Genomic DNA, 26,552 nt, shown 5'->3' with positions numbered 1-26,552 from the left:
TTGCTCAATGCAGGTGAATAGGTGATGACATCTATAGCATATGACAAATCTCTAAATTAACAAAATAGTAAGGTTGAGGGGACTAAGAAAATAACAGTTCCTTAAGATATAAAAGAACAGAGAAACAAGAGAAAAGGTTGTTTGTATACACTAACTAGAAAAGATCATAAGTGTCTGCGTCATGCCAAATTGCAGACAAGAGGGGGTGGAAATCTATTGTTCAGAAACAGACAGGGCAGGGAACCATGACCTAGTTTAAAGAATGCTGTTGACAGCAGATCAAGTAGATCGAACCTCAACTACTGGATGGATGATGAACCCACACCAAAGCCCTCAACTCCCTGTGTTACATTTGAACCATTGCTTGGTGATGGGTACCAGACTAGCTAGATACCAGTGGTCCAAGTGATATATATAGCAAATAGTACCAGTGCCATTATTTCGGCTTCTGCGAGCCCAAATATGACAAAAATTTCTTACCGAATATCTTCATCAATCACTTTCATTTTGAAGTGCCGATAATTGCTTAGTTCTAGTAGTTATAGCCAATTCCATCCCATAATAGTACAGATGCCATCACCCACACTGAGAAGTTATATACTTCCGTTCTACATATGTTCTTCTTTACGTCAAGAGAATAGTTGGAATTGAGGCCTTTTTGCAAATATGCGAAAGATAAATAACCCATCCTTCATGCACAACAGCTAACAATACTTCGATACAAGCAAGTCTGATTATGTGTAAAGGACAACAGCAAGGACATACAACTATAGGGAAAGAAATTCATTCCCACAACAACATTCTCTCAAAAAAGAGGCCTAACAGGAATAATACATCTCAAGTGTCCACCATCCAGAAACAGCACAATGCATCACAACATCTATCCAGTTATTCCTGGAGGCAGTGGAATATATCATTACAAATCAGAAATAAATCATGATTGCATGCCCTTGCCAATCGACTAGAGCTTTAGGCAAATAAACAAATTTGGCTAGTGTTAGCATAAATATGAACCAATAGTTGTTAGGTAGTTGCTGAACTTGAACTTTGAAAAAAAAAAAAAAAAATTGAATAATCATTTCATTGGAAAAGAGAAAACAGCATTCAACTATATAATGGCCATGAAAAGCAGTGTGTAGCGTCGAAATGCTCATTTGGCTGCAATACAAAGGGAATATGCCAGAATCGTAAACCAAGCCATATGATCTCTTTAATTGGTCTCGTTGAATGCTTGTGCAGTTACAGAGTTTCACTTTGTGACACCTCAGTTTCACGGGCAAAATTATCGGCACATTACAAGATCAAAATGAATGGGAATTGTATTATTTCCACAAATGGGGAAAAAAGAACAAGTTGGAAAGGAAAAAAACCACCATCTTAACAACAGTTACTATGCTATGTATTGTACCCAACAATACAAATCTACAAAGCTTTCGACATCATAATGCTAACTTGGCTCCCTCAGCAAGCTCCTAGGATATTCAATGTTAATTTTCACCAGTAACATATCTTTCCATTGCCACATGCAGACTAAACCTACAACTGTGTCATCTCCAAAAAAAAAAAAAAAAAAAAAAGAAAGCTTGCATGATGGCTTAGATGAAACTCCAAAGTTATATAGCTTCTGTCCAACAGCCGAAAATGCTACCAGGATCTTCTCAGCTAATTCATATACTAGCCAGCACCGAATTGCTTTTCCAAATTTACAAGGATCACTGTATGTCTGACCATGCCAAGCACCAAGAAGAATCAATGTATTCCCCAATATTTTACACAAGCACAAAATTCCATCATCATAAGCCAAGTCCAACCTGTGAGGCTGTGACCCATTAGATAACAGTCTGAAAATGGAGCAACCATTTGTTCCACAACAACCAAATGGGCATAACTTACCATGTTCAACTCTAAACATTAAAGCTTCTCATTGCAATCATTTATTTTTCCAAGAAATACCAAGGTCGTTAACCTTCAATTCTCAGTATAATTTTACTAACACAACTATCTTGCCAATTAAAGATAATGCATCAAAAGGAAAAGCAAAGATTGACATTCCAGTATGCAAAATCATGAGAAGATAACATCAATTTAATACTGACCTCCTTCCAAAAGTTGTATGGAGTCACCTTCCCTGAACCACTCTATAGTTGAGAACAAGATCCTCTTGTTTCTTCCATATGTAAGCTTTGACTGTGGCTAAGCTCATGTCTGGGGATAACACCTGAAAATTCAATCTCATTTAGCAGGAAGAACAGGCATCAGCAGGAACATCCTCAGATTTGTGGTTCAACTCAACTAATTAGTTGAAACAACTATAAGTATATCGGCATGAGAGAAATAATCAAAGTTGACAGTAAGTCCAGTTATGTTCTACAGGTTCTTGTACATTGCAATTCATCTGCACCAGCACTTTATTCGAGAAAACGGAAAAGAAAAATGAGCACAGTATAATATAGGAGAGAAAAGAACAGCAGATATGTTGTAGTATTAAAACATGAGACCACACTATGTATAAAACTGTGCTCCTATCTGGTGCCTGTTCCAGAAATGACTATATGTTTGAGAATATCAATTGCTGGCAAACTCATCGAGGCCCTTGCTACTTGCAAGTTTGAGAAATGTGTCTTGCAGGGTACCTCCCAGCACAATCTATGCATATAACTTATACATTTGCAATTGCACCTCTACAACCTAATTTTCTAAATTGCAAGTCATCATGCATTCTCATAATGATGGACTCTTACTGAGTATGGGCGTTTCATATAAATATGTATGCCCAAATACCTGATTGTTGCACAAAATCTCTATGGAAGGCCTAAGCTTTTGCCAAGGCTTCAGTCCAGGTCTATAGGATCCATCTCCAACTGCTGAATGCTGCGACTGCCCTCCACCAAGTCCAGGAACAAATGTCCCATCAGGATTAACGCCATCCAACGGCTTGTCAAGGACCAGCTTTTCAATGACATAATTGACAACCTGCATAAACATAGAAGTGGAGCACAATTTATAAAATTTAATCTACAACAACTTTGATTAAAATGTCTCAAGGAAATGTCTCATAAAGTATAAATAGACACCACATGAAAATTGTAACTTATTCCTTTAAGTCAAGTTCTTATAACATATTGACTATTTTTTATTCAATAACTGAACCAGAGTTGATAATAGAACCCCACTTACTTTATGTATTCTCAGTATGCGGGGTGCACTTAGTTTGCCTTGTGTGAGGATCTGAACAGTTGATCCTTCGCATGGATGTAGATAAAAGCTGCACCTGCACCTCAGGGAGAAACCTACTTAGATTGGCTCATAATAAACACAACACAATAATTGTTCAAACAAGTAAAAAAGAAAGCATAAAAATATTCACATAGATGTAAATTATGTCGAATAAGTCCAAAGAACCAGAAAGCGAATGGCCTGAAACAGGCATACAGTTTCACATAAAAGCATGATTCCCTGTGACTCACAAATGAAATGTTCATTCAGTGAAGCACACAAAGAAAGAACAATCAGGTCAAGACTCTACTTGCTATTTTCTCTTTGAGGGATGCGATTATTCAACACGCAATCTAAACACCACCAAGGGAAGTCCTTTTCATCTTCAGTTCCATCTAAATCAGTAACTTTCTTTCTCCATGGGCCTCCTTGAGACCCTTCCGTAATAATCGAAGGAGGCGATACTGTTGAAAATTCAAATGGAGGATACACCATGGAGTCATTTTCAGTACTACCATCCACCTCTACTCTGGAATGTGCAAGACTTCTAGGAGTAATATCCTTCCCAGGTAAGACATCCCCATTAGCTGAAACCTGGGATCCAAGTCTTTGCCTTCTTTTAGCCAACCAATGAGCCAACAGACCTTTAAGGGTTTCACGAGCTAGATTAACCTGTGGATCATGGGTGGATACAATAGATGAGTCTGATTACAATAAACCAAATGGTAAACAATCTAGTTTCAAATTTAGTACAGCACTTAGAAATCATAAACTTTTCCAAGATCAGTAAGTTGTAAATTAATAAATCAACTTACCTTGTCATCTTCAGGTTTTCCAGCTATGTTAAGGTCAGCAGAATACATCTCAGCATGAAAGCATTGTGGTGTCTCCAAATGAACAGACAAGCTTCCAAGCCTTGTATCCACGGTGAACCATGCAGGAATACTTACCTAGAGCATGAAGAAAATCAACAGTAAGATCCACAAGAGTTACAAGAACTCCGAGAAAACTATTCATCTTGCATACCATTTCATATAATTGTTCCTTTTTCTCTTCAAACGACACCTGGGAAGAAAATAGAAATATGAATCATTAATGTGTTATACAAAACAAATCAAAACCTTTTACACACAAACACACTCGACATGGTGAATGAACCTCACTGTGGAACTACCTCACCATGTCCAGAAGACACAGAATACTACCATGCGAAGAATACAATAATGCCATTCACATTGATACAGAAAAGGAAAACAAGATGCAACCTTTCCATAGTCTTCAACTACAACACCCCTTGTGATCTCCCATAGCTTCACGGAACCAACAGTATCCTACCAAACAGGTGCAAAACATAAGTTGCATAGGACTCCATTTTCACACCTCAACACATTGGAATAACAGTGTACTTACCTTAGTCAAGACATGCCTTCTATTGTTTAGAATTTCATGCTGCACTATCGCTGGAGTCCCAGGAATGCCTAAGGTTGGTTCTTTGTAAACAGGAATCTGCAAAATGTCAAGGGTGTATGAATAAGAAAAGAAGGCTATGTCATGATTACAGAAAGATATAGTGCCTATCTAAACAGATGCTGAACAAGTCAAACATATCATCACTAGATAAAAAGGATATGCAAAGAGTGTTAATCTGCAAAATAAAAATAAGAATAGTAATAACAATAATAATAATAGTAATAACAACAACAATAACAGCAACAACAAAACATGATATGAATGATACAAAAAGATTGATATAAGCATATAATAAGGGTGAGCATAAAGTAGGTTGGGTTCAAAACTGAACCAAACCAGACCTATCATACAAACCGAAATTTCTGCAAATGTGAACCGAACAGAACCGAATTTCAAACCAAAGCGAATTAACCAAATTTTATATAAATATAAAACAAACCTAATGAGAGGCCAAACCAAATCAACCGAATTACATATGATTCACTTAAAAAAAAAAAGATTTTAAAACAATATATTTCATATCTTTACAATAAATAAAAGATCCAGATTTTTTTAAACTTAAAACTGAAGAAACCAAAATAATTTCAGTATAAAATCAAATCAAATCTGATCAAACAGAACCAAATTATCAGCTCAGTTCCCCTTTTTTGGGATTATGCTCGCCCCTAAAAATAATGACAATTAATAAAGAAGATTGATACAAGCATTGTAAGCAAAAAAGTTTTTCCACCACATGCTTAACTGGGTGGGAGCAGGAAAAGATAGAGATCGAGCAAAATAAGGCACCAAATACACTAACATAAATAGTTATCCTAGAGTCCAAAACCTAGAATAAAGATTGCAACAAAAGAAATAATAATAATTCACTGCATCTCCAACTTGTATTTCAGGAACATCAAGTGAAGTGAAATGCGTGCAATAAGCATTACTTACAGGGGTAGACCCTTCTAAGGAGACCCTAGCCCTTGAAAAGACAGGTTTCCTGCTAAAATGAACCACCTCTTTGAAAGACCTTTTGAGGATTGTGTCCTTCAGCGGGCCATCTATCAACTGAAGAATCTGTAGTTGCAACCCATATGCCATCATCATGCAATGCTAGTTGCAAAATGGGATGTTCCTTCGTACAAAGCAAAAGACTCTCTCTTGTTGCCAGGTCTGTCAAGTATAACTGAGGGCATAAACAGAATTCGGCATCAAAAATTTGAGCAGTGAAGCTCAAAAGTAAGAGAAGTGTCCAAAAAAAGCTAGGGATGATTTTGTTAGTTTGATTGAAAGAAATTTTACTTACAGAATTATCCCTCCCACCACTATAGACATGACTAAATGCTGGGGTGCTGGCAAGTGCCCAAACAGAATCTGTATGCACAGCATATGAATGCATGCAACGCTGCTGACCAAGGTCCCATAGTCTATGAAAAATACATGAAAATTAAGGGCAAGTTCTTAACACGTTTTAAAGGTAGAGAGTAGGGCAAATACAGCACACAGAAAATCCTAAAATATCTACCTGATCATGGAGTCAGAAGACCCTGATAAGCAAAACCTGCAAGAACAAAAATTTGGAAATTCAGTTACTAAAATGAATATATGGTAAAATGAAGACAGCATAGATAAGCTACATAATTAAATTAAGCTGATAAGAAATTGATCAAGATAAGACCCAGCTATACCATTTAACTATTGCAGGATGTTAAACACAACAGCATTTGCATATTCTTTTTGTTAAAGGCCTTCATAATCATAGGTAGATCAAGAAACATAAAACATGCACATTTAATATTCCTTTCCTTGGTCTCCTTTCCATCTCACGTCAAGCCCTCGAGACCATCACCCCTTTCCCTTCCCATCATTTTCAATTACATTTACAACCACCACTGATTAGATACCTCATCCTTCACATGAGAGTATGTTCCTAGTGACATTTAAAAAACCTTCTCAAGCATTTTTGGTAAATATGAATGCCCCATGTAGCACATAAAAAGCCAAGTTGGCAATGCTTAATTAAAATTTTTCTTGACCAGATAGAAATTATGCTTTAATAAGTCTTTTCAATATAAAAAGCTGTCTGCTATCGGTAGAAAGCAAGTCAGCTGAATCCAAACCCATAAACCAACATCCCCATCCCCCGACAACTCCCAAACCCACCCACTTACCCAAAGCATTGAGAAAACAAAATAAAAAATGGAAATATAACACACACACGTGTATATATATATATATATATATATATATATAGAGAGAGAGAGAGAGGGTGAGTGAAAGCAGTGATTGTGTCCAATTACACTGTATCCTCATCAGCATATAATGAATCCAGTTCTAACCCAAAAGAAATTCAAAGAACTAACATCAGTAAATTTGACATAGCTGCAGACACATTCAACAAACCTGCCAGTGGAGTCCAGAAGCAGAGCTCTGATATTATCAGTGTGCCCCTTAGCTTCATTGCCTTCGAACCAGTCCTTGGATCCCAAACCCGCACGACCTATACCAATAAAGAAAGAATAAATTGCTCTAACTTAGTAAGTCAGCACCCTTTTCAAATCATATAATATATGGAAAGAAGCTTCATACATGACTTTAAACCATCTCACGATATGGAGCACAAACATGGCCCACAGATTATTGCCAATGACATAATATACCTTCTCAGTTCCACCAGACACAAGAATAGATCCACTATCATTCATTGCGAGTGCATAAACTGATTCCTTATGGCCTTTGGCAGCAATTGGGACAAATCCATGGGACTGAGAATTATGCATAGATATGCTGTTGCTTGAGCTAATGGTGCGTAAACTTGTCATGGGCAACGAGTTACTAGATCCATTGACACCATTTGAACAATCATCTTCCATAGGATCATTTGACTTTGAGACTGGTGCAAGTGCAGCTTCAAGATCCCATATAAAAACCTCCCACCAAGGCCACCAGAGGCAACGATATTGCTCTAAAATGCATGATACTAGAAGAGGATCAGAAAATGACACTGAAAATATATAAGAATAAGATCACAGGAATCATGATTACACGGAAGATTCTTGTCAAATGAAGTATGAATTAAGTGGTAGAAAGATGCAACAGGAGCTTTTGATCCATGCAGTCAATAATAAAAATATTAAAAAGAAAAAGCCACCGCCTTAGAAATTACATTTTTTTCTGCTGCAGCAAGACAAGTAACATAGTCAGAGTGCTGACGGAGAGTCTTGGTACAAGTTCCATCAGACAAGCAATTCCATGTCTAGCATTTCACAACAAAAATACAAACAAACAAATCAATTAACAAGAGAACAAAAAATGACGCAAAGAATAGACAGCTATAATTTTATGGAGATTGGCAGACCTTAAGGGTGGTGTCTGAAGAGCAGGAAATAAGTGTACTATCACCAACAAGAACCGCATCATTTACCTGTATAACCAGAAAATTTCCTTTTAAATGTATCCGAGCATTAGCATAAATGCACCTAATGCATGTGATAAAACAATACATAAAGACAAGGGAATTTCTAAAGCATAATATTTGATGGACAGAGGAGGGATTCACGATAACTCCTTTTCTTTTATCTTTTCCAATCACCAGCAATGCATCTGATTATAAGTTTATGCAATATGATGAAAAACCAACTCAAATTTGCCCTTCAATGTCCTATGGAGTTAATAAGGCATCAAATCAGCTGGCTTTATATCAACAGCAGCCATTAACCATCAGTCAGACCTCTGATAGGTACCATACATGGTAATGAAGATATTGCCACAAGGCAAAAGAAGGTACCCAATCTACATGTGACTCAAAAGTTGCGGAGCAAGTAGCAGAATCTTCAGCCAGTGCCCATCTCTTCAGCGTGCCATCACGACTCCCAGTGAATAGGTAATCAGACCCATCAGAAACAGACGACTTTAATACAGCCAGGCAATTTACGCCAGAACAATGCTGCAAAACAGACATCCAAAACAAGAACCTTAGGATCTTTAACCATGTTAACAGTAATGACATCCTCACAAAGGGCTTATGATATATATAGGAAGCAGATTAATTTTTGAGAAAAAGCACAGCACTGGAGAAAGAAGCCTGCCCCAGCAAATAAATGAAGGCTATCTTGCAGCAATACTTGATCTAAAATTCCAAAAGTTTCCAACTTTAAACAAGAAGCTTTCAACTGAATCAAGAACATACTATTTATCATCTAACTATAGCTTAAAACAGGCAGAACTACAAATTCAGACAAGGTGAAGCAACTCAACAAAGCCAAGCACATGCAATCAAGGCCAATTCTTTATTCTGATCTGTAAAAAAAAAAAAAAAAGAAACAAAACAACTGGTAATATTGCCTGTCATTTCCTTGTAGAAGGGGCCCCAAATTGACTGCAAAAGTTAAAGATTTAAACAAAGATGATAGCACAATACAAGTTTATAATTCCTGAGCATGCAGGCGTATTAATTCAATCTGATGAACTAATTTAAATGACATAATAAGAGAAGTTTATATTTATAAAACCGAACAAATAGAGTTTAGTTAATGCTCGTTGTGTCATAGATCTTAGCAATGTCAAAGAATAATCCATTAGCAAAAGAAGCAATAAGTTAAAGAAATTAAACATGCAATTAAGTACACAAAGTGAAAACAAGACACAGAAAAATGCTGACTACCCAATAATCTTCCCAACACCCCACATCCCAAATTAATAATAAATAATAATTAGAAATACTAATACTACCTTCTTATCGTCAGCATCATTCAGCACATATGTAAGCCTCTTCTCTTTGCGTGGCGAACAGAACTTGACGTGTTCCTGCACTACCCACTCGGTGCATCGCAATAAACCCTAATGTAACATAAAATGGCAATCAGTGAGAAAAAACAAAATTAAAAATAGCAGATCTTTAATAAGCTGTTGGTAACAGTTTGAACTAGTCAGAGACCATTTATAGCTGGGTTCCCCAACAAATGATCACCTATTTCTTAGAAATCACTAACTACTTCTATAATATATCCGCTAATCCCCAATTTATAACATTAATCTCAAATTTAAACATTTCAACATGAATAGAAAGGCATGAACTGGACACGATCTGCTAGTAGGAAAAATGCCAACACTATCTTGCAGGCAGACACGAGCATAGTATCAGTTATATTATTTATCCCACTTAATTTACTCATATTAATATATATTTAGGTCATTAATGCACCAAAATGTCAACGCTAAATTAATGTATGGAAAGCCATGGACTAGAATATTAATCACCATAAAATGAAAACAATCTATTAATCGACGACTTGCCAAAGAATTTTGCACATGGCAGCAATCACCAACAAGTCCTTAAATGCTTAATTTAGATATTGAGAAACAAATTCAAAATCAAAATTTAGAAAGACAAAAATCGCCGGTAATAAATGCGATCCAAACCCTAAAAACAAAGAAGAATCGAGTAAATGGATACTGAGTATTACTATGCACAAAACATGAGCCAAAACAAAGTAGAGAGAGAGTAATAATGCAAAAATAACCAAAAAAATATAATGAAATGGAGGCTCAAAAACAAAATCATCGTAAAAATGAATAATAATAAAAAAAGGAGAATTATAAGACTAACTTACAGGGAAGTGATGGAATTCGGGAGATGAAAATCTGGTAATAGTGTTTGATTTATTATGATATTGAGAGAGTCAATTATTATTATTATTATTATTGTTATTGAAACCCTAAATTTAGAGAGATTGTGGCTATATTTTCTTTGCTTTGTTTTTTGTTTTGTGTTGGGAGTTTTATTTATTTTACATAGCGAAGAGACAGGAAGAAGAAGAAGAAGAGAGGGAGAAGAGAAAGAAAGAGGAGAGATTTGGGAACTAATTACCATAAACAAACAGACTTTTCATTATTATTATTTTTATTTTATTTTTTTAACGAACGAACGGGAAAGTGAAAGTCAAAGGCAAGCCCGAGCATGTGAAATTCTTATCTGTCATATTTGCCGTGGCTTCAGGGACGACGTCGTTATGTGTCTAAATTTGTAATCCCCGAAGTATAAATTTTGAAAAAAAGGTCTCACCCATGATTAAACGAATTTTTAATGAATTTGAAGTAATTATATTTTGAATTAGTTTATAATATTGCAAACTTGCCATAGATTTAATTATTTTTCTTTTTTTTTTTCAGTTTTAAGTGCCAATTATAAAATAGAGGAACGAGATTTGATGTTTTTTCTTCCAAGAGACTAAATAAATCATTAATAGGATTAGCTAAATTTAATTTCATGTATGAAGTGCTCAAATTAAAAAGAATAATTAAATTCTTGTATTTTATTCTTGCATTGAATTTTTGATTGATTATTTGATGTATCAACAACTTTTATAATCATTATCATATTGAAATAATCATTTATCATATTAAAATTTAAACATTTATTTATTATTTAACAGTTTAGTGACTAATTTTACGATTTCAAATTAATATATATATTTAAAAATTTATGTTGATGAATTTTACTTAAAAATAGTGCTACTCATATGGAGAAATTCGCATAAGAAATAATATATATGATTCGTATTTTTCTAAATATATATTTAGAGAATAAAATGATGAATAACGATATAAATATTTTAAACCTATCAATGATTATTTTAATAAATTATATATCATGTTTAATATGAAGAGTTTAGTTATTTAAAAATTGAAAAAATAATTATAGGAATTTAAAAATTATCTCCTAATAATTTACTTTTAGAAAAGTGTATATATTTTAACTTCAGTAATATTTCAGGTTAGAATCTCTTTATATTAGTTTATAATTAAATAGAAAAAGGGATGTATATATATAAATTGGCACAGACGTGGGTACAACACAGACGATGACAATGCAAAGGTATCGTTGTCAAACATCATCACCCGTAAAGGAAGCTCAAATTTAGCAAACAAGAGAGTAGTTTTGCATTTATGGTGCCTTTCTTTTCTTAAACCAGCAAATATAATCTTTTTATGGAGATAAATTCGATTATTCACTTTATTTTAAAAGAAATATCAATGGTTTATTAATAAAAATTAATAAATATATTTTAATATACAAATAAAAAAATCAACTCATAACAATCATCAATCATAATGACGAAGTAATATGCTCAATTCAGTGGCACTAAGCTATATACCGACTCTATAGATATTTTTTTACGAGTTCGATTGTTTAAATATTGGATTTAATTGTTTTTTCTTTTCATCACTCCCATAAAAAGAGAACTCAACACTCATTCTAATTGATTACTATAAAATCTTTAAAGAAGAATAATTCAAAACTTCCATAATCGAGGATCATAAAACTCCTTAAAAAAACTAATTAATGAAAAAGTATAAAAAAACGGATCACTGCCGATCTAAAATGAACGATAAATAAAAAAATGAGACTTTGATGAAAAACAAGAAAAAAAAAAGAAGAATCAACTAGGATTCTTTGAATGAATATATTTTAAAATAATTCAGTTATTAACTCGACCAATTGTTTAATAGTGTCATTTTATTATTTATATTGTTTTAATTCGATACTTCCTCATAAGTGTTGTAATCCTAAACCAACGGTTAATGGATAATTTTAATGTCTCTTTATATTTTATACATGGATATAGAATAAGTAATAAAATATTTTTATTTAACTATTTGAAAATAAATTATTAGATACATTATTAAAAATACATAAATTTTGTACTTAAATATATAATATATACCACAACAAATAATAAAAGAAGTTTAACATTTTAGTATTAATCAATTGAAGTATATTTTATTATTTAAAATTAATAAATATATATAGATTTTTTATCAAATTTAGTGTAGATTATAAAAATATACATCAATTTTAAAACAAAACTATGAGATTCTTTCCTTTTCCCCTATCTTCGGTAATTATAATTTGAATATCATTATCAGGATAAGTAGCGATTACAAGCAATAATGTATAACTAACTATATACCACATGACTCACCTTTGAATATACGCCATTCTCCAGTTTTTGATTAAAAATCCCTTTTATTATTAATTATTATTATTATTTTAACAGTGAGGGCAAAAGAGGGTGATGTGGTGGAAGTAGGGTCAAATGGCATGTGGATGCAGTCAAAAAAGTGGCTGATCCTTGCAGACCACCCCTAAGTGGATGCAGAATGAGCAGAGCCCACCTCCATTTCTGAGCTTCTAATGAACCCATCCATGTGGGCTTTTTTCAGATTCACAGCATCCATCTTCATCTGAGATTGAATATTGAGAAAAGATCCATATAGTTTATTCTAAAAGAAATGAAACTACTGATAAAAAGAGCTTCCATTTTTATTCTTTAGATATTCATAGGAAAAACAAAGTATTTTTATTTACCTTTTTTGACAAGAATCATCTTCAAAATATATTCATTAGATATTGATATTTTATGTACTAAATAATACACGTTATACTCATCGTTGAACTCTTGTCAGTATCGATGAATATTCAAATTTAACATTTTTATTATCACAAATAAAATTATCAACGAGTTGTTGATGTGTATGCGGAAGTTCCAACATATCGCGAAATCTCTAATATAGTAAAATCATTAAATAATTATATATTTTTTTTTTTATGACTAGCAACAAAATATTTCTTTTGTAACTTTCATCATAAAAGAATGCTCTTATTAGATGATAATGCATCACATATATATGCATTGGATGATTATCTATCAATCTTACAAATGTTTATCTCCTCAGACTGATAGTTTAGTGATACATATGATCAGATGATCAAACGGCCACTAATAAAAAGAAGACTAAATGCTAGAATCGGAGGGGGCAAAACGTGAGGTGGGAATGGAGATGTTAACTAATACTGTTAAGACACAGTGGAACAATTTTATTCAAGGAGTGGTCAGTTAATTTATCAGACATGATAAAACAGATGACTAAGTTATTCAAGTGTTGTTGGCCATTATCCTCCTCCTCCATTCCACCAAAATCAGACCACGTCCACCTCACAAAAAGACATTAATGGCTAAGGCTAAGCTAGTGAGTGATCGTGCATTTAAGTAATTATTGCCTGGTTTGTTTAGGGTATATGACCAAATCAATATGTCGACCGCACCCAATTTTAAGAATCATGTCTTGTTTTAGGCATCTAGATTTGATTCTAACTTCATGACTTGCTTATCACAACTGTTCTAACATATATAAACCATTTTTTAAAAATTAGCTATTTACAATCCGACTCAGTTAAAAAATAATATTTATAAGAATTCAAACCATTTTATTAACCATTCAACCGGTATTAATAGAAAAATTTAATTATTTTATGATGATTAATTATCCATATCTAAATTATATGGGTAATTTATACGGTGTCTAAATTTGGTGTCTGAACGGAGATTTTTATAATTGCCGGAGACAAGCTCAAACAGACACAATCAAATTTTTACTTAATTCTTTTTACTTTTAAAATCTGTCCAAATAATAATTAAAATTTGTTAAGTGCGGACGGAGCAGAATAAAAGAAATACGCGTTTGGTTATAAAGTTTCTTTAGGTGATCTACGGACTAAAATCAATGTTACAAATTTCAAATGAGTTGGTATGATAATTGACTATTGATGTGCATAGATTACCACAGCCTTTTAACAGTATTCTTGAGTTTGACTGTGTATTATTAATAATTTTTAAATGCGTACAATTATTATAAATTGAATCAAATATAAATGATTATGTTTTTAAAAATAAATTATAATATGTACTTAGACATATAACTAAAATAGTAAAAATATTTTATTTTTGGATTTGAGAAAATTTTGGACACTTGAATTATTCTTTTATAGAGAGTATAATGAAATAACTATCAGATTCTATAATTTATATGTATTTGTTAATTCTTTTATAGATTAAAAAATTAAAATATCAAATTTTATATTTAAGAAAAAAAAATCATCCATCCGTATGGCCTGCTAGCCAGGGGCGCTACCGAAGACTAGTCCGTCCTCTCTAAAAATTGTAATTGTTAAAAATAAAAAGAATAATAACCAATCATAGTTCTACTATTAAAAAAAATTACCCTCGTTTTTATTAATTAGTTTTAAGATAAAGTACAAAATTTTACGTGTGATTTAATCTTTGACACAAAAGAGTCCTATAAATTTTTATCGCACTTTAGTACCGGAGAATTATATCGTTAGCAATTTGTATCTAAATTTATTAATAGTTTTAATAATTTTAAAAATTAAATTTCAATTGAAATCCGATCATTATAAAATCGGTCTTGTCGATAAATGATAAAATATAAAATTTTATAATCTTATCGATTATTGAATTTGACTATAATTAAAAAATTAAATTATAAACTATTTTTTCTTTTTAATTTTTATCTTCAAACTCTATAAAAATTGATATAGCTAGTTTTGATGAAAACTAATGTAGTAATTAGTGGAATGGTGGTGTAATCTCAGCCAATTAATAATAAATGGATGTATTACGACTATTTAATTAACGGTGTTAGTAAATTTAAATATAAATTATTAATATTTTAATTCTCAAGGTACTAAAGTATCACAAAAAATTACATGACATATTATGTAAAAGATAAAATCACATGATAATTTTTGTATTTCTTTCTTAATTTTATAAATAATTATTAATATTTTCTTAGAAAGTCTTGTAGTCCTCCATTCTTGAGTTCTGAATTCTTATTTTATAAAAGTATTATGGTCCTCTATTACGGAGGTATTGAGTTCTCTTTTTATATTTAAAAAAAATTAAATTTAATATTTAAATAATTAGACTCGTTAAAAAATATTTATAAAGTCATATGTGATATAATGTTATTAAATGAAGTATTTTTTCGCAGGATCATAATTTATTATTCAATCAATATGATTGATGATTGTTAAAAATAATTATTTTATGTATATTTTTTAATATTTAATATTATTTTTATTTTTGTTAAAATGTAATTGTCAATTTTATTTAATGTAATATCATATCTTTTTTTATAAAAATAGTAAAAATTTAACATCATTGGCCAGGCGGACTATAGGGAACCCGTGGCATAAAGATCAACTTTTAAATATTTGAAAATCCAAGGGCCAAAAAGGCAGCCTGCGCTGTCCATTATTACAGCTTTACCGTTAACGGCAAGACATCATATTCGCTATAAAAGAACCGCTAGAAAATGGGAAATGCCTAGAGAACTGAGACAATGTTCATAAAACTGCTGCATCCCAAAGTATCAGGCCAATCTAATCCCGCCACATCACCAAATTTCATGTTAAGATGTGACAAGCTTTTCATTTTCTAGTATTTCCTTTTGATATATATATATATATATATACATATATATTATTTTTATAATACCATCGATTATCGATATAGGCGATATGCTACATTATTATTATTATTATTATTTTATTAATTTTAGTCTTCTTCTTGTTATTATTAAATTGAATTATTTGTACGGCTTATCCAACATTAGTATTTGTTACTAAGTTTCTCTCAAGAGAAAAATATATCTTTTCATTAAATTGCATTAAAATTATTTATTATTTATTTTCTCAAAATGAGAGATTAAAATAAATAATTCAGTCTTAGTGACAAAAATGATACTTTAATAGATTCATCTAATTCTAAAATATAATTTTTTAAGTTTAGTTGATTTAGTCAAATATCTGAATATGTATGAAAATAAAAAAAAGGATAACTTATTAAATATTTTAGATTCTATAAAACTAATATAGAATTAATTAATCAAATATTTTAGACAAACTATTAAAAATAATATTTTTATAAATTACAGACTATCAATTATTAAAATTAGACAACCAATTTAGAACAAAATAAAACATAGAATGACCATAGAAATTAGAACAAAATAAACAATGGCTTTTCCAGAATTCACGGTGGGTTTGGTTACTGTGCAGTTACAATTGATTTTTTTTTTTTTTCTGAAAGTGGTAGGTACTATACAATTACAATCACATCAATTACGATCCCTGAATCCATAATATTTAAAAAATTGTACAACCACATGATTTTGGACTTGAAAACATAACCAACAGAGACCCCTCCATGTCAGCTTAAGAAAAGCGTCAGAGCTCCACTTTGATTCTTGCCTTTGCCTCTTCTCCTCCGCTCCATACGCTCCTCTTTGAAAAAAGATAAAGAAGAAATTTACTTTTTATTTTTTATTTTTTAAGACGTTCATTTTTGTAGATCTGGACCAACCTTTACTAATACAGAATAAGCATCTTTCACTGTTACGTGCATTATTTTTCATTTCTTATTGGCCATTGTCAACTTAATAAAACACTCTGTACTGATGTAAAGGACTTTCATTTCACCTCCTAATCAGATTTAAAAGAGTGTTCAATCATTGAAAACTTGAGCTCAACTTTTGACTTCCTGTCTTGTTTTCTTGTTTCAACTCCTAGGGTTTTCTTATTTCTTGGGTTTCTTTGTTTGAATTAGTTGAGCAAGTTAAAGTTGGTGTCTTTTTTACTCGACTGAGTGACCTGATCTTGGGTTCTGCTATTCTTCTTGTATTTTTTTTTTTTTTTGATGTCTAGCAGTTCAGTTCTCGGAAAAGTTTTTCTTTTGGGTACTCCTGATTGCATGTGATTCATCTTCATTTACACTTCACTCTTGATATTTTTTTTCTTTTGGGTTATAATTCATCTACGTCCTGGTGTTCTGTCAGTTTTAAATTTCTTGAAATAGCAAGTCTTTTTGGTTTTATTATCTATTAAGTAACAAAACATTCCGTATGGTCTCAGTTGTTTCTCATTCTTTCTTCATTTGACAGAATATAGCATATACAGCTTTATTCGATTTTGTTTTCTGTTGGTGTTTTCTAAGCAAAGTTCCAAGGATTGTGAACTTTTGTGCAAAATATTTCTGTTTATGGAAAAGGGTTGTGCTTTTTTCAGTTTCCATTAGTTTTAGATATGTTCATTTCCACTGAAAATGAAGTGCAGATCTCATTTTCTCTAGACAATGTAAATGAGTCCTTGAAATCATTCCCTATGAGATCAAACCTGGATTGCGTTGATAGGATGGTAATGGAATCTGAATTGTTGAATTTACAGCCACCACCCACCATTTACACTGATGTAAATATAGTTCCTGAGCAAGAAAAGAATTCGCTTATGCAATCCATATCAAATCTAGAAGGTAAGTTTTTCAAGTATTGGTTATGCTATTAATCTGAGCCAATTGAGATCATTTTTTTTGATTTTAGCACGTTTCTCTCACTTGGAAGGTAAAATTACAAGTCAGAATTGGTAAATGCAAATTATAGTTTCAGAAACCAGTTACTGGAAAATATAATGATCTTCTTAGTACAAGTATTGAAGGGCCTTTGATGATACAAGTTTCTTTTGTTTAATTGATCTTGTAGGAGAAATTGCTCAGTTGAAACAGAAGGAGAGGTCATTGACCAAGAAGCGTAAAGAAGCATTGAATAAGATATTAGATATTAAAGGTTGTTATTTATTGTTTGGCTAAAACATGGGATTTTTATTTTTCATTTTCTCATTCAAAGTTTTACTTTTCAGGCTGTATTAGAGTATTTTGCCGAATTAGACCATTTCTACTGACAGAGTGGAGAAGAATTCATGAACCCGTGTTAATTGAGTCAGAAAAGGTTGTAATCAAATATTTAGGAAGTATGAAAGCATTCAGATTTGATAAAGTTTTCAATCAAGCAGCTACTCAAGGTTGGTATCTAATTTCACATTTTCTTTGGGGTTCATTTACGTCCTGGTGTTCTGTCAGTTTTTAAATTTCTTGAAATAGCAAGTCTTTTTGGTTTTATTATCTATTAAGTAACAAAACATTCCGTATGGTCTCAGTTGTTTCTCATTCTTTCTTCATTTGACAGAATATAGCATATACAGCTTTATTCGATTTTGTTTTCTGTTGGGTGTTTTCTAAGCAAAGTTCCAAGGATTGTGAACTTTTTGTGCAAAATATTTCTGTTTATGGAAAAGGGTTGTGCTTTTTTCAGTTTCCATTAGTTTTAGATATGTTCATTTCCACTGAAAATGAAGTGCAGATCTCATTTTCTCTAGACAATGTAAATGAGTCCTTGAAATCATTCCCTATGAGATCAAACCTGGATTGCGTTGATAGGATGGTAATGGAATCTGAATTGTTGAATTTACAGCCACCACCCACCATTTACACTGATGTAAATATAGTTCCTGAGCAAGAAAAGAATTCGCTTATGCAATCCATATCAAAAGCAACTCAACAAAGCCAAGCACATGCAATCAAGGCCAATTCTTTATTCTGATCTGTAAAAAAAAAAAAAAAGAAACAAAACAACTGGTAATATTGCCTGTCATTTCCTTGTAGAAGGGGCCCCAAATTGACTGCAAAAGTTAAAGATTTAAACAAAGATGATAGCACAATACAAGTTTATAATTCCTGAGCATGCAGGCGTATTAATTCAATCTGATGAACTAATTTAAATGACATAATAAGAGAAGTTTATATTTATAAAACCGAACAAATAGAGTTTAGTTAATGCTCGTTGTGTCATAGATCTTAGCAATGTCAAAGAATAATCCATTAGCAAAAGAAGCAATAAGTTAAAGAAATTAAACATGCAATTAAGTACACAAAGTGAAAACAAGACACAGAAAAATGCTGACTACCCAATAATCTTCCCAACACCCCACATCCCAAATTAATAATAAATAATAATTAGAAATACTAATACTACCTTCTTATCGTCAGCATCATTCAGCACATATGTAAGCCTCTTCTCTTTGCGTGGGCGAACAGAACTTGACGTGTTCCCTGCACTACCCACTCGGTGCATCGCAATAAACCCTAATGTAACATAAAATGGCAATCAGTGAGAAAAAACAAAATTAAAAATAGCAGATCTTTAATAAGCTGTTGGTAACAGTTTGAACTAGTCAGAGACCATTTATAGCTGGGTTCCCCAACAAATGATCACCTATTTCTTAGAAATCACTAACTACTTCTATAATATATCCGCTAATCCCCAATTTATAACATTAATCTCAAATTTAAACATTTCAACATGAATAGAAAGGCATGAACTGGACACGATCTGCTAGTAGGAAAAATGCCAACACTATCTTGCAGGCAGACACGAGCATAGTATCAGTTATATTATTTATCCCACTTAATTTACTCATATTAATATATATTTAGGTCATTAATGCACCAAAATGTCAACGCTAAATTAATGTATGGAAAGCCATGGACTAGAATATTAATCACCATAAAATGAAAACAATCTATTAATCGACGACTTGCCAAAGAATTTTGCACATGGCAGCAATCACCAACAAGTCCTTAAATGCTTAATTTAGATATTGAGAAACAAATTCAAAATCAAAATTTAGAAAGACAAAAATCGCCGGTAATAAATGCGATCCAAACCCTAAAAACAAAGAAGAATCGAGTAAATGGATACTGAGTATTACTATGCACAAAACATGAGCCAAAACAAAGTAGAGAGAGAGTAATAATGCAAAAATAACCAAAAAAATATAATGAAATGGAGGCTCAAAAACAAAATCATCGTAAAAATGAATAATAATAAAAAAAGGAGAATTATAAGACTAACTTACAGGGAAGTGATGGAATTCGGGAGATGAAAATCTGGTAATAGTGTTTGATTTATTATGATATTGAGAGAGTCAATTATTATTATTATTATTATTGTTATTGAAACCCTAAATTTAGAGAGATTGTGGCTATATTTTCTTTGCTTTGTTTTTTGTTTTGTGTTGGGAGTTTTATTTCATTTACATAAGCGAAGAGACAGGAAGAAGAAGAAGAAGAGAGGGAGAAGAGAAAGAAAGAGGAGAGATTTGGGAACTAATTACCATAAACAAACAGACTTTTCATTATTATTATTTTTATTTTATTTTTTTAACGAACGAACGGGAAAGTGAAAGTCAAAGGCAAGCCCGAGCATGTGAAATTCTTATCTGTCATATTTGCCGTGGCTTCAGGGACGACGTCGTTATGTGTCTAAATTTGTAATCCCCGAAGTATAAATTTTGAAAAAAAGGTCTCACCCATGATTAAACGAATTTTTAATGAATTTGAAGTAATTATATTTTGAATTAGTTTATAATATTGCAAACTTGCCATAGATTTAATTATTTTTCTTTTTTTTTTTCAGTTTTAAGTGCCAATTATAAAATAGAGGAACGAGATTTGATGTTTTTCTTCAAGAGACTAAATAAATCATTAATAGGATTAGCTAAATTTAATTTCATGTATGAAGTGCTCAAATTAAAAAAGAATAATTAAATTCTTGTATTTTATTCTTGCATTGAATTTTTGATTGATTATTTGATGTATCAACAACTTTTATAATCATTATCATATTGAAATAATCATTTATCATATTAAAATTTAAACATTTATTTATTATTTAACAGTTTAGTGACTAATTTTACGATTTCAAATTAATATATATATTTAAAAAATTTATGTTGATGAATTTTACTTAAAAATAGTGCTACTCATATGGAGAAATTCGCATAAGAAATAATATATATGATTCGTATTTTTTCTAAATATATATTTAGAGAATAAAATGATGAATAACTGATATAAATATTTTAAACCTATCAATGATTATTTTTAATAAATTATATATCATGTTTAATATGAAGAGTTTAGTTATTTAAAAAATTGAAAAAAATAATTATAGGAATTTAAAAATTATCTCCTAATAATTTACTTTTAGAAAAGTGTATATATTTTAACTTCAGTAATATTTCAGGTTAGAATCTCTTTATATTAGTTTATAATTAAATAGAAAAAGGGATGTATATATATAAATTGGCACAGACGTGGGTACAACACAGACGATGACAATGCAAAGGTATCGTTGTCAAACATCATCACCCGTAAAGGAAGCTCAAATTTAGCAAACAAGAGAGTAGTTTTGCATTTATGGTGCCTTTCTTTTCTTAAACCAGCAAATATAATCTTTTTATGGAGATAAATTCGATTATTCACTTTATTTTAAAAGAAATATCAATGGTTTATTAATAAAAATTAATAAATATATTTTAATATACAAATAAAAAATCAACTCATAACAATCATCAATCATAATGTAAGTAATATGCTCAATTCGGCACTAAGCTATATAACTCTATAGATATTTTTTACGAGTTCGATTGTTTAAATATTGGATTTAATTGTTTTTCTTTTCATCACTCCCATAAAAGAGAACTCAACACTCATTCTAATTGATTACTATAAAATCTTTAAAGAAGAATAATTCAAAACTTCCATAATCGAGGATCATAAAACTCCTTAAAAAAACTAATTAATGAAAAAGTATAAAAAAACGGATCACTGCCGATCTAAAATGAACGATAAATAAAAAAATGAGACTTTGATGAAAACAAGAAAAAAAAGAAGAATCAACTAGGATTCTTTGAATGAATATATTTTAAAATAATTCAGTTATTAACTCGACCAATTGTTTAATAGTGTCATTTTATTATTTATATTGTTTTAATTCGATACTTCCTCATAAGTGTTGTAATCCTAAACCAACGGTTAATGGATAATTTTAATGTCTCTTTATATTTTATACATGGATATAGAATAAGTAATAAAATATTTTTATTTAACTATTTGAAAATAAATTATTAGATACATTATTAAAAATACATAAATTTTGTACTTAAATATATAATATATACCACAACAAATAATAAAAGAAGTTTAACATTTTAGTATTAATCAATTGAAGTATATTTTATTATTTAAAATTAATAAATATATATAGATTTTTTATCAAATGTAGTGTAGATTATAAAAATATACATCAATTTTAAAACAAAACTATGAGATTCTTTCCTTTTCCCCTATCTTCGGTAATTATAATTTGAATATCATTATCAGGATAAGTAGCGATTACAAGCAATAATGTACAACTAACTATATACCACATGACTCACCTTTTGAATATACGCCATTCTCCAGTTTTTTGATTAAAAAATTCCTTTTATTATTAATTATTATTATTATTTAAACAGTGAGGGCAAAAGAGGGTGATGTGGTGGAAGTAGGGTCAAATGGCATGTGGATGCAGTCAAAAAAGTGGCTGATCCTTGCAGACCACCCCTAAGTGGGTGCAGAATGAGCAGAGCCCACCTCCATTTCTGAGCTTCCAATGAACCCATCCATGTGGGCTTTTTTCAGATTCACAGCGTCCATCTTCATCTGAGATTGAATATTGAGAAAAGATCCGTGTAGTTTATTCTAAAAGAAATGAAACTACTGATAAAAAGAGCTTCCATTTTTATTCTTTAGATATTCATAGGAAAAACAAAGTATTTTTATTTACCTTTTTTTACAAGAATCATCTTCAAAATATATTCATTAGATATTGATATTTTATGTACTAAATAATACATGTTATACTCATCGTTGAACTCTTGTGATCGATGAATATTCAAATTTAACATTTTTATTATCACAAATAAAATTATCAAATGAGTTGTTGATGTGTATGCGGAAGTACCAACATATCGCGAAATCTCTAATATAGTAAAATCATTAAATAATTTTTTTTTTTTTTTTATGACTAGCAACAAAATATTTCTTTTGTAACTTTCATCATAAAAGAATGCTCTTATTAGATGATAATGCATCACATATATATGCATTGGATGATTATCTATCAATCTTACAAATGTTTATCTCCTCAGACTGATAGTTTAGTGATACATATGATCAGATGATCAAACGGCCACTAATAAAAAGAAGACTAAATGCTAGAATCGGAGGGGGCAAAACGTGAGGTGGGAATGGAGATGTTAACTAATACTGTTAAGACACAGTGGAACAATTTTATTCAAGGAGTGGTCAGTTAATTTATCAGACATGATAAAAACAGATGACTAAGTTATTCAAGTGTTGTTGGCCATTATCCTCCTCCTCCATTCCACCAAAATCAGACCACGTCCACCTCACAAAAAGACATTAATGGCTAAGGCTAAGCTAGTGAGTGATCGTGCATTTAAGTAATTATTGCCTGGTTTGTTTAGGGTATATGACCAAATCAATATGTCGACCGCACCCAATTTTAAGAATCATGTCTTGTTTTAGGCATCTAGATTTGATTCTAACTTCATGACTTGCTTATCACAACTGTTCTAACATATATAAACCATTTTTTAAAAATTAGCTATTTACAATCCGATTCAGTTAAAAAATAATATTTATAAGAATTCAAACCATTTTATTAACCATTCAACCAGTATTAATAAAAAAATTTAATTATTTTATGATGATTAATTATCCATATCTAAATTATGTGGGTAATTTATACGGTGTCTAAATTTGGATTGAGGTGGTGTCTGAACGGAGATTTTTATAATTGCCGGAGACAAGCTCAAACAGACACGATCAAACTTTTTACAAATTCTTTTTTTACTTTTTAAAATCTGTCCAAATAATAATTAAAATTTGTTAAGTGCGGACAGGAGCAGAATAAAAGAAATACCGCGTTTGATTATAAAGTTTCTTTAGGTGATCTACGGACTAAAATCAATGTTACAAATTTCAAATGAGTTGGTACGATAATTGACTATTGATGTGCATAGATTACCACAGCCTTTTAACAGTATTCTTGAGTTTGACTGTGTATTATTAATAATTTTTTAAATGCGTACAATTATTATAAATTGAATCAAATATAAATGATTATGTTTTTAAAAATAAATTATAATATGTACTTAGACATATAACTAAAATAGTAAAAATATTTTATTTTTGGATTTGAGAAAATTTTGGACACTTTAATTATTCTTTTATAGAGAGTATAATGAAATAACTATCAGATTCAATAATTTATATGTATTTGTTAATTCTTTCATAGATTAAAAAAAATTAAAATATCAAATTTTATATTTAAGAAAAAAAAAAAAAATCATCCATCCGTATGGCCTGCTAGCCAGGGGCGCTACCGAAGACTAGTCCGTCCTCTCTAAAAATTGTAATTGTTAAAAAATAAAAAGAATAATAACCAATCATAGTTCTACTATTAAAAAAAAATTACCCCTCGTTTTTATTAATTAGTTTTAAGATAAAGTACAAAAATTTACCGTGTGATTTAATCTTTGACACAAAAGAGTCCTATAAATTTTTTATCGCACTTTAGTACCGTGAGAATTATACTGTTAGCAATTTGTGTCCAAATTTATTAATAGTTTTAATAATTTTAAAAATTAAATCTCAATTGAAATCCGATCATTATAAAATCGGTCTTGTCAGATAAATGATAAAATATAAAATTTTATAATCTTATCAGATTATTGAATTTGACTATAATTAAAAAAATTAAATTATAAACTATTTTTTCTCTTTTTAATTTTTATCTTCAAACTCTATAAAAATTGATATAGCTAGTTTTGGACGAAAACTAAGGTAGTAATTAGTGGAATGGTGGTGTAATCTCAGCCAATTAATAATAAATGGATGTATTACGACTATTTAATTAACGGTGTTAGTGAATTTAAATATAAATTATTAATATTTTAATTTTCAAGGTACTAAAGTATCACAAAAAAATTACATGACATATTATGTAAAAAGATAAAATCACATGATAATTTTTGTATTTCTTTCTTAATTTTATAAATAATTATTAATATTTTCTTAGAAAGTCTTGTAGTCCTCCATTCTTGAGTTCTGAATTTTCATTTTATAAAAGTATTATGATCCTCTATTATGGAGGTATTGAGTTCTCTTTTTATATTTAAAAAAAATTAAATTTAATATTTAAATAATTAGACTCGTTAAAAAATATTTATAAAGTCATATATGATATAATGTTATTAAGTGAAGTATTTTTTCGCAGGATTATAATTTATTATTCAATCAATATGATTGATGATTGTTAAAAATAATTTTTTTATGTATATTTTTTAATATTTAATATTATTTTTATTTTTATTAAAATGTAATTGTCAATTTTATTTAATGTAATATCATATCTTTTTATAAAAATAGTAAAATTTAACATCATTGGCCAGGCGGACTATAGGAACCCGTGGCATAAAGATCAACTTTTAAATATTTGAAAATCCAAGGGCCAAAAGGCAGCCTGCGCTGTCCATTATTACAGCTTTACCGTTAACGGCAAGACATCATATTCGCTATAAAAGAACCGCTAGAAAATGGGAAATGCCTAGAGAACTGAGACAATGTTCATAAAACTGCTGCATCCCAAAGTATCAGGCCAATCTAATCCCGCCACATCACCAAATTTCATGTTAAGATGTGACAAGTTTTTCATTTTTCTAGTATTTCCTTTTGATATATATATATATATATATATATATATATATATATATATATCATATTTTTATAATACCATCGATTATCGATATAGGCGATATGCTACATTATTATTATTTTATTAATTTTAGTCTTCTTCTTGTTATTATTAAATTGAATTATTTGTACGGCTTATCCAACATTAGTATTTGTTACTAAGTTTCTCTCAAGAGAAAAAATATATCTTTTTCATTAAATTGTATTAAAAATTATTTATTATTTATTTTCTCAAAATGAGAGATTAAAATAAATAATTCAGTCTTAGTGACAAAAATGATACTTTAATAGATTCATCTAATTCTAAAATATAATTTTTTAAAAGTTTAGTTGATTTAGTCAAATATCTGAATATGTATGAAAATGAAAAAAAGGATAACTTATTAAATATTTTAGATTCTATAAAACTAATATAGAATTAATTAATCAAATATTTTAGATAAACTATTAAAAATAATATTTTTATAAATTACAGACTATCAATTATTAAAATTAGACAACCAATTTAGAACAAAATAAAACTTAGAA

General features: G+C 30.4%; 2 protein-coding genes across 2 annotated transcripts; one reads left to right on the top strand and one right to left on the bottom strand.

Annotated features, from left to right (window-relative positions):
• Positions 1-1,055: 1,055 nt before the first annotated feature.
• Positions 1,056-20,446, bottom strand: LOC125368580 (WD repeat-containing protein 48-like). Its single transcript, XM_048380018.1, is given in 22 exon segments — positions 1,056-1,811; positions 2,097-2,218; positions 2,782-2,973; positions 3,178-3,271; positions 3,527-3,888; positions 4,032-4,166; positions 4,243-4,281; positions 4,482-4,547; positions 4,627-4,722; positions 5,620-5,674; positions 5,676-5,854; positions 5,975-6,095; positions 6,194-6,229; positions 7,072-7,120; positions 7,123-7,168; positions 7,329-7,600; positions 7,603-7,633; positions 7,835-7,924; positions 8,027-8,092; positions 8,456-8,614; positions 19,396-19,505; positions 20,279-20,446. Coding segments are annotated over 20 exon segments (2,286 nt in total). The 5' UTR covers positions 19,495-19,505; positions 20,279-20,446; the 3' UTR covers positions 1,056-1,811; positions 2,097-2,119.
• Positions 17,555-18,960, top strand: LOC125371324 (kinesin-like protein KIN-14U). Its single transcript, XM_048380020.1, has 3 exons — positions 17,555-17,840; positions 18,067-18,150; positions 18,224-18,960. The coding sequence occupies exons 1-3, from the start codon at positions 17,615-17,617 to the stop codon at positions 18,448-18,450; spliced, it is 537 nt and encodes a 178-aa protein (XP_048235977.1). The 5' UTR covers positions 17,555-17,614; the 3' UTR covers positions 18,451-18,960.
• Positions 20,447-26,552: the final 6,106 nt, after the last annotated feature.

This window comes from Ricinus communis, chromosome 10 (genome assembly GCF_019578655.1).
Source record: "Ricinus communis isolate WT05 ecotype wild-type chromosome 10, ASM1957865v1, whole genome shotgun sequence".
NCBI lineage: Eukaryota > Viridiplantae > Streptophyta > Magnoliopsida > Malpighiales > Euphorbiaceae > Ricinus > Ricinus communis.
Note: the sequence above shows the minus strand (reverse complement) of the source record. Positions and strands in the feature narration are given on the sequence as shown.